Source organism: Oryza brachyantha, chromosome 3, assembly GCF_000231095.2.
Source record: "Oryza brachyantha chromosome 3, ObraRS2, whole genome shotgun sequence".
NCBI classification, from domain to species: Eukaryota; Viridiplantae; Streptophyta; class Magnoliopsida; order Poales; family Poaceae; genus Oryza; species Oryza brachyantha.
In genome coordinates this window covers 8825730-8835805 of record NC_023165.2, presented here as the reverse complement: position 1 = coordinate 8835805, position 10076 = coordinate 8825730, and the positions used below count along the sequence as shown (strand labels likewise).

Below are 10076 nucleotides of genomic sequence, written 5' to 3'. Positions count from 1 at the left end.
AGGGGTAGGAACGAAATTGTCCCTACCTGTATATAAGCAAAGCAAGTATATGTACGAAGTAATTTATGTTTGTATGTATATAATTTTATTTTTATACTATAAATTTTATATAAAAAATATATATTATATAAAGTGTCCAATAGGAAATATCTACTATTATAAAAATATACCAGGCTTCCATTGTCCGTCCATCCACGCACTGCTATTTTTGTCACCCGTTACCATGCTTCAAGTTGCCGATCCCGATTTTCTGTTCTTTTGCACGCCATCTTTTTTATTTTGTTTATATTTTTTAACTGAAATTTTGAATTTTAAATCTTAAATTTAAAGTTGATTTTGATGTTTTTTATCAAAGTTAATATTTCAATCTTAGCTTTTAGCCTTTAGATCGCTAACTCCTTAGGTTTCAAATCTGTCCGGTCTTACTTCTAGTCGTCTTTATTCTGTTTCCACTTCATCAAGCAAGAAGGCCACATTTCAAAACGCCCGAGTTCGATTATATATGGTTAGGCAACGTGCCCCCTGTTAACCCAGAGAGGTTGGGAGAATGGGAGGCGTCGCAAGACTACTTACGTGACATCGACTCATCGGTGCACCAAGAACCGGTCTAGCAGCCGCGCGTCGGTGCACCAGGAGTTTGGAATTCGAGCACCACAAATACCACCGGGTGTTGGGCCTTAGTTGGGAAATACTGGGCCTTTTCCTTTACACACTGAACCCCATGATCTATTCGTCTTTTGGGCTTAGTTATTCCAGTCGCGGATACATGCATACAGCCTAACAGCCGCCTGTATGAATGAATATATTTGGAGCCCACGAAAAATTGCAATCGTTGATTCGTTGTATGCTCTCTTAACCTATCTACTCTAACTTCTATGGTGTCACGCCAAACCCCGGGCGGCGCCGGCGAAACCCGGATTCCGTTTGCACATCGCGTCGCCGATTCGCCACCGCGGCCGGCATGCCGGATGCTGCTTTTTGCCAACCAACCACCCACCGCGCGCTCGACTGGGCGGCATGTGGTCCTCGCAGGCGGAGCCGTACGGAAGAGGCGCCCGGCCGTCGCTTTTAGGAAATCGCGAAGAGGATGGAAGGAAAAAAGAAAAGGCAAACGGAATCTAGCCGACGCTTGCGGACACCCGGACACATGGTACGGTGCTCAACTCGGGAAGCAGCTCAGCTGGTTAGGTAGTTCGTTAACTACACCATAATCCATCGCCCATGCCTGTAATAAGCATGTTGTTTAAGTACGCATCAGGAAGGCTAGAGGGACGCGACGCCAGCTCGAGGGAGACGGATCGGTCGGACGGCTGCTGCGTCGCGGCGGGCGGGGAGGGGTGCCGGCGGCGCACCGACCTCTTGCCGGTTGGATCGGTGCTCGGCGTCGCTCGCGTCACGTGCCCTTGCCGCGGGGCGCACATGGATCATAGTTCTTGCGCGTGCCTACGTGTCTTCCCCTCCTCCCAATGGATGAGGCGAGCATATAGGTAAGGTTCATTCCGTTTATTATTTGGGAAACACTTCGGACTTTGTTACGGTGCCATAACATTGGCGATGCTAAATTATAGGTAAGGTTTTCGCAATACTAGCATTTTGGCAACATATATGTTACACATATGGGTCACAAATAAAATGAAGATGTGGGTAAGTTTTTAGCTCCAAATCAAATATATCTTTCGCTCTGTCCGACACTATGCGAAAAAAGTTAAACAATATATTTATAAAAAATAATTTATAAATAAAACTTTTATATACGTATTCTTAACCGTCTAAAAGCTAAGGCTGAAAAATAAACCTTGGTGAAAAACCCCCAAAATCAACTCCAATTTTAAATTTTAAAATTTAAAATTTGGCTTATAAGTATAGGGAAAAACAAAAAGATGGAGATTATCCATATAGTTATACATGGTGTATCACTCCATAAAGCTGAAAAAACTGTGATTCATTTTTAAAACAATGAACTAATGGATTAGTTGCACTTCGTGTGTCAACCGAAACAATACAAGTATAGGCTAGAATACTCACTATAAAGATCACAACTTCAGTTTCAACTCTATATAGGCTATGAATACTTACTGTAAGTGAGTGGATGCAAAAGGTGTCCATTTTTGGCTTTTTAAGCAACAAGTGAAATGACATATTTTCAAACGAAAAATAATTTCTAAATAATTTTTTATATACATGTTCTTAACGATCTAAAAGTCAAAGCTAAAAAACAAACTACGATAAAAAAACCATAAAATCAACTCCAAATTTAGAGTTGAAAATTCAAATTTTATCTTATAAGTATAAACATAAAAAAAAGGTGATAGTGTTTTGATCAACATGTAGCTTGGAAAAGTTGTTGTGTGCAATCTTAACCTTTGTTCGCGCGTACTACTAAAACAAGTGTTATGTAAGTTTGTGCACTAGATTGCACCGACAACCCAAGTTCATATACCACCGACGCAATTCATTCTCACCATTATCTTTCCACTTTTGCTTATGGTTATAAACCAAAATTTAAATTTTTAACTTTGAATTTATAGTTGATTTTAAGGTTTTTTATTATAGTTTATTTTGTCTTGGTTTTAGATCATTAACAAAGGATATAATGTATTTTTTAAAAATATACATGTCATCACATGTTGTGGCGACACCCCACTCCACCATAGCTAGTAGAAACACCCTAACATGTCACCCAATCGAGTTATGTGGGGCCAAGAGGCTTTGTCACCCCGTGCTATGGTGATAAAGGGCATCGCCAATAACCAGTGACGACATGTGTATGCTCGTGTATTTTATAAAGATAATATTTTTTTAAAAAAACTTTGATCAGTATAAAGAAAGCATACAGCTTAAGGTGTTATCCTAACATTTGATTGTCTTTCTTTTCTGTTATAAAGATATCAACTACTCCTATAAGCTACAGTAAAAACTAAAAAATTATGTTAATATACGCATCAGGTATCTAGATTCTAGCGTCTACACAGTAGAGACGTGACCATCGGATGAACCGAGACAGAACCCCAGTTGCCTGTATCGTTGCTCCATAAAGAACCCTTCGTTTCCAGCGTTGATCCAGCAAAAGGCAGCAAGACTTGTAGGTTTCCGGGTGACAATTTGGCGCTTCACTACCTGTCTCTCGCGTCGTGCCAAGCGAGTAGAGAGGTAACAGAGCTCTATAGGATTAGGTATCCAACAGCGAGTAGTCACCAATCCAAAAGGGCACAAAAAGAAACCGCGACCCATCAAACACACACCGCAAATAAGGCCCGGATTGAATTATAAGCTGTTTGGATCCATTCAATTTTTTTTCCATTATCATATCGGATGTTTGAGCGTTAATTAGTTGTATTAAATATAGATCGATAACAAAACTAATTACATAAAGAAAGGATATTTGATTAGACAAATTTTTAAGCCTAATTAATCAAGATTTAGCAAATATTTACTATAGCATCATATTCACTAATTATGGATTAATTAGGCTCAACAGATTCATCATGCAAAATAGTCCAGAGTATGTGATGTGTTTTACTAATAATTATATTTAATATATCTAATTAGTTAGAGGAACCAACATCCCTTAGCTCGACTAATCGGTTAGTAATGCAGTGGAGAGGGCGTTGTCGTGGCTGATTCGGTGATGTTGCTTGCATGCGCGACGAGGAGGCGAATCAAATCAATCAGATGGCCGACACGGCGGCCGGATTCCAGATCAGGCGGCCGGACGGATTCGGGGAGAGAGGCGGAGGCGGTCGAGAGTGGACAGGTGAAGGGAAATGCCTCTGAACATTTACCGGCATCTTCCTCGATGACTGGACCTGTCTGTCTACGTGGGTCAGATCATTTCATACGGTATGCAGATACGCGTCAAATCGAAGCGGCGCCGATCCCCATAAGCGAACAGCAGCATGGCTGCGATGGTCACGTTGATTCAGGCTAATCAAGTTCAGTGCATCAGTGGTGCGTGATGGCACCATGTAACAGTGCTTGGCGGCGGTGTCACAGGTGGTTAATTAGTCTCTAGAAAGAAATGTCCAGCTGAACCATTGTTGTTTACCTCCCACTTATTTTTCATCAAAAGGGGAAACGATGTATGTATATATATATATATATATATATATATACATATATATATATATATATATATATATATATATATATATATAAAACTTCGGTACATCCGTGTTCAATGCTGAAAAAAAAGCTACGGTTAAAAAATTTAAAATCAATTTTAAATATAAGAAGAGACAGAACCGTGCGTGGAGCAGCTTAGGCTTAAGCCCATGCCTAGCTAAATAGTGCATTAGTAATATATTAAGTTTTAGCTAAAATTTATCCAAACAATTTAAACTATATCATTTGAGCCATAGGTTTAGAAAACTTGTAGTTTCGTCCCTGGATATAAGTTTAAAAATTTAAATTTTATTCTATCTTATAAGCATCGGAATAAGTATAAACGAAAAAAATAAGGATGCTTATAGGAGATTATGCATATTTTATCTCAAGCTATAGTGGAACGCATCACTCCGATCCAAGGATGAGAAACGGAGTACCCGTGTCTTTTCAACTTCAGCAGTATCAGGAATGAAATCTTGCTAACAAATCCCTGATGCTAGTAGCATAGAGAACATGTAGCTCAACAGGGCGCTCATCAATAATAGCTTTCCATAAGCAGCAAGCAACATGGACAACGGGATATCCATGTCCGCATTTTCTGTTCTTCTCCAGTGGTACATCAGCCATCAATGGCGACTCGCAAGCAACGTGACACTCGTACTGCAGAGAAGGATGCGAAGATCTTGAAATGTCATGCTGTTTAGCAGAGCTGATTATTTTCTCTGTATAATATCTGCCATCCCTGTAGGCCATCGATGGACAAAGCAGCAAACAGAGATTCAGAGAAGCCTTCCTTTCTCGTGATCCATAAAGCATCAAGAGGAGGTGCTTTACCATGTCCTGTGGTTGGGGGTGTTCTTCATGACCTCACTGTATATTTACAGATTTACTGCTGTCATTGTTTCATTGAGGTAAGGGAAAGATCTCGTTCTGAGAAAAAAAATTGCTACTCTGAACTCTGAAGAATATATCCTTCCACCATAACTTCATGACTGCTGCTTAGTTGCCCTACAACCTTTTACAGACTATTTATTAGTGCAGAGGCGATGGAAGCTCTAGCTCAATATGGTAGCAGAGAAAAGATGAAAAAAAACGTGATGAGCCACACTTTGGACATAAATTCCAGCTTACAGCGTGTACGCAGTGTGCATGGTCCATGCGTAGAGCCACAGAGGAGACTGGCAGATTGCACAATAGAGAGATTGGCAGATTGCAAAGCCATTTGCACGGCATCCTTAATTCATTTTCTGTGCCTGTCAATTGCAGCAAGGTCACATGAACACACCAAACCCCCTCCATAAATTAATCACAGGCCACAGGGCACTGGCCCTACCCTCTCTCCATGATGCATGTTCCGTTGCTCTCTCTCTCTCTCTCTCTCTCCCTGTCATGGACGGATGGACCAGAGCCTAGTAGTAGTAGCTCGTAAGCACGCTGGTACTACAAAAGACGGCATCATTTTTTTGGCCACCTCCTCCTTGTCTGCCTCCTTTCTCTTCTCATCCTCTCCCATTGAGCTGAGAAGTTGGAGCCAAGAACACGACCAGTGATGTAGAGGAAACATCACAAAAGAATCTCAGGAAAAAAAAACCTTTCCATGCCGTGAGATTCTCCTGCAAGCTAGCCCAATCAAGGGAACAACCAGTTTTTGAGAAGTTCCTCTTGATACTACTCGATCTGCTTCTCTCCCTTAATTTAACACTCCTTTCAGTGTATTACTCTAGTCTGGTAACTGTAGGAATAGATCGCGAGGCAAGAAGTCCAGGAAAATTTCTATCTTGTTGAGTTGCCGAGTTGTTTCGTTGTTTAGTCTACTGAGCAGAGGTCACAGACTCAAGAACCACCTAGTGAGATCTTGTTATACTTCATTCGCGTCATTCTGCTGTCAATTTCCCCCCTCAAACACAAAAGGAAAGATTTAGAAGAAGCCGAGTCTCGCCGGCGATGGCGGCGGCGTTGGAGTGCTGGTCGGGGCGGCCGAGCACCGACGAGGAGATGGTGGAGCAGGTTCTCATGAAGCCCCACGTCCGCTCGGACGATTCTCTCCCCACCTGCGCCGACTCAGCCTTCGCCGCCGGCGAGCCGACGTCGGCGCAGGCGGCGCCGAAGAAGTGGCAACGGCTGGGGCGCAACTTCGCCGGCGCCATCGCGGCATTCAAGAACTCGCTGAACCTGGATAACGGCGGCCTTCCTCGCGACCCCTCGCCGCGCGCCGTCGGTGAGAGGCCGCCGCTCCTCGTCCGCGGCTTCCAACAGCTCTACTCCCGCGGCGGCGCCACCCAGCAGCTCCCGGAGAAGCTTGTTGCTGACCTCCGCCGCCACTTCGACGCTCTCCCTAACAGGTCGGTGTCTCAAAGTTTTCACTTATTTTTAAAATGTTCCGAGACCAAGTTCTGCAAAAATAGCCGACGGTTTTTTGGGATCTATACATGGAACCATGGATGTCAAACTGTGGCCTTTTCGGTGACAAAACTGCCATTTAAAACTGAAAAATCAAATATTCTAGATTTAATAGTGGCAGCCAGATTAAAAGCTAGTGAAAGAATTGGTATTTCGCTCTACAATTTTTTACTCCTTAGAATTTCTGAAGTGCTAATTGTCAAATCAAGCACATAATTTGGTATGTAAGCCGGTATCATAATGCATCTCTGAATTGCTGAATGTTTTGCTGACAAGCAGAAATCTCCATTTGCAGCTATGCACAGGCTGGATTTGACATGAAAGATGTGCTCTTGCATGCCCGTCTTGTAGAGCAGACGGCTGGTGAGGATCAGCCTGCAGTGAGTATTGAGGAAGTTCCTGGAAGCAATGGCAGAGGAGGTGCCACTGAAGGCACTGTTTTTCAGCTAACTTTTGCCTGCAATGCGCCACTTTCATGGCAGTCAATGTCAGGCTCACTTGATAGCCCTTCATTTTGTTGCAAAAGGATCCAGATCTTTGAGAAGAGGGGGTTGACACTTGGTGTTGTACTGATAATTGTGCAGTCTGGGAACGAAGCACTCTTCAAGAACCGGGTCGATGCTGCACTGAAATCAGCCATGAAGAAGCAGCGGAAGAACAGCGGTGGTGTTAAGCTACCATTTGGGCTCTGTGGTTGTCAAGAAGAGGGTTCAAGAAATTTTGATGAGGAATCTATGTTTGATCCAGATGATGGTCAGGTTCTTGACAATGACCAAACTCACAGGCCACAGCTGCCTACTCCTCTACCACAATCATCAGTGTTTGTCTCCATAGACGAGTGGCAAACCATTCGATCTGGTGGTGAGGAGCTTGGCCGCTGGATGCTGAGCTCTGAGGAAATTGAGTTTATAGATTGGGTCGGTCCAAGTTCATTCAAGGGAGTTTATAGGGGAAGGAAGGTTTGGGTCAACAAAATGAGGGGATGTGACATGGGAAGTGCTTATGATGTTGAAATCCGTCAAGACTTGTTACAGTTGATGAGCTGTGGTCAGAGGAACATCCTCCAATTCCATGGAATTTGCTTCAACGAGAACCATGGGCTCTGCATAGTGACAAGGATGATGGAAGGAGGATCTGTTCATGATATCATTATGCAGAAAAGCAAGAGATTGTCACTCCGCGACATTCTAAGGATTGCTCTTGATGTTGCTGAGGGTCTGGCCTTCATGAACAGCTATGCCATTGCCTATCGTGATCTTAATGCTCGGAGGATCCTGCTCGACAGGCAAGGAAATGCATGCCTTGGGGATATGGGCATTGTTACCCCTTGTAATAATGCTGGTGAGGTCACCGAGTATGAGACTTCTGGCTATCGATGGCTAGCTCCTGAGGTTAGTTTTCTTGACTTAATTTACTGAAAATTCATTTTACTGTCTCACAGTGCATCTTCATTTCAACCGGTAGATGTTATCTGGAATTATTTGCGAGACGTTTGCTTCTGTAGATTGTTATGTGGCCACAGACATCAATCTGACGGAACTGTATTAATGAACTACTGCTTGATTATGCTTGATCTGATCTTGCCAAGTCGGAGAATTATAGTAGATCTACCTGTCAATCAATATTTCATTCCCATGGAGAGCCATTATTTCATTCTTCTAACCTTCTGAAACCAATTTCAAGCTTTGATCATGGTCTTCTTCCTTTGACAGACAATCACAAAACAAATGTCATAAAAAATCATCAAAATTCACAGTACCTTGAGTATACTTCTGCAAACTTGTTTTTATATCGAAACCGTCCTGACCAAAAATTTATTTCCATGCTGCGCAGATCATTGCCGGAGACCCTGAAAGCGTGTCGGAGTCCTGGATGAGCAACGTCTACAGCTACGGAATGGTGCTATGGGAGATGGTCACAGGGGAGGAGGCATACTCCACATACTCCCCGGTGCAAGCGGCGGTGGGGATCGCTGCCTGCGGTCTGAGGCCAGAGATACCAAGAGACTGTCCTCATTTCCTCAGGTCACTGATGACCAGGTGCTGGGAAAACAACCCTCTGAAGCGCCCTCAGTTTTCAGAGATCATTTCCATTCTGCAAAAGCAGAATATCAGATAGCTTTTCTTCTTCTTCTTTTCCTATGCTACACAGTATCTGCTTTTGTCTGGCTGTTTGCCCAACTATGCAGGGAACTGCATACGAGAGAATATATATATGTGCAAAGGCTTGTTATATTGCTCATCTTGCTTCTCAGAATATCTGGTTGTATTGAGCTGGTCCATGGAATGCCATGAAACCAAAGTGCATGAGATTTAATAGGAGGATCTGGGGATAAGGACAGCAATTTTGCCCAAACCTCCACAACTAACTGTACTGTCCATATTAAAAACCCCCCTAAGCAATGCAATGCCTTGCACATCTGGATGCAGATTGCCGGTCTTGCTATAAACAATGCTGGATCTACTGGGACAGGTCAAGATCTTGTGAGGTTCTTTGTTTGACCTGCTCATGATTTTTGATTGGCGATTTGGGTCCAAGCTTTGTTCCGCCCTCACACTTCCACACCAGTCCATGACTTTGCCTGTATTGCCATGTGCTTTCCTAAGCCATCATTTAGCGTCTCATTTTCATGGAGCAGTTGCTGCCTACGACTTTGTCAGCCTTACATGTAGGAGATGCTTCTCTCTTTTTCTCGGTTCCATCTGGGGGTCCAATGCCCTAATCTCAAAGGTGAGTGTGCTTATGGCTGCCTTAAGCTATGGCGTGATGGCGCCACCTCAATTATTTTCGGTTTGCACTGTTGTGGCCTCGACAGCCATCTGAATGCAGGAGCTTGTTTAGCTCTGTCTCCATCATGTATGGGCAAGAGTAGGTTGTGAAAGTGCGGTTGATCTCAGAAGATGAACAGAGCAGCTAAAGATAATTTATACTCCTGGTAACATTTTATACCTGTGTTTAAAAGCTCAGGCTGAAAATAGATTAGGACAAAAGGCTATTAAAATTAACTTTAAATCTAAGTTTTAAAATTCAAATTTAGCTACAGCTAATAAGACAATGTCAATGATTGTTGACTGTGGTCATTTATCCAGACAAAAATATATAATGTTCTATCATCTAAACCCTGTTAGGGATAGTGCACAAATGGTAATGAAAAATTCCGATTTTTATATAAGAGAATTATCTCTAATATTAGCATTACACGATGACTTGTTTTTTTATTGATATAAATACTAATAAATCAAAACACACGTATAAAAACATATTTATCGATCAATTTAAGCTGAATTTGGATAGAGCAAAACACACAGCGGCGACAGTGACCCGGCGCATGGTGACCGTTCGCTACCGAGATGCGTTTGCGCTGAGCGGGCGGCCCCCTTCGCGCGGTGCGCTCCTGGACCGAATCCGCACCGTCGATTGCTCGATGGACGGCTCTGGTCCTGCGCCGGGCAACCAGGCCGAGGGCCCGCCCGACACGCTTCGCAGGAGGCGCTCTTTGCCCACATGGAGGAGCTGACACCGTTGGGCGTTGGCTGCTGCGTGAACGGGCAAGCTGGATCGGCGTAACAGCA

The 10076-nt window shown here is 43.3% G+C and overlaps 1 protein-coding gene across 1 annotated transcript; it reads left to right on the top strand.

Annotated features, from left to right (window-relative positions):
• The first annotated feature begins 5299 nt into the window (after positions 1–5299).
• On the top strand, positions 5300–8743 carry LOC102711953 (serine/threonine-protein kinase STY46-like). The gene is made up of 3 exons (XM_006649860.1): positions 5300–6446; positions 6800–7895; positions 8338–8743. The coding sequence occupies exons 1-3, from the start codon at positions 6049–6051 to the stop codon at positions 8620–8622; spliced, it is 1779 nt and encodes a 592-aa protein (XP_006649923.1). The 5' UTR covers positions 5300–6048; the 3' UTR covers positions 8623–8743.
• The last annotated feature ends 1333 nt before the right edge of the window (positions 8744–10076 follow it).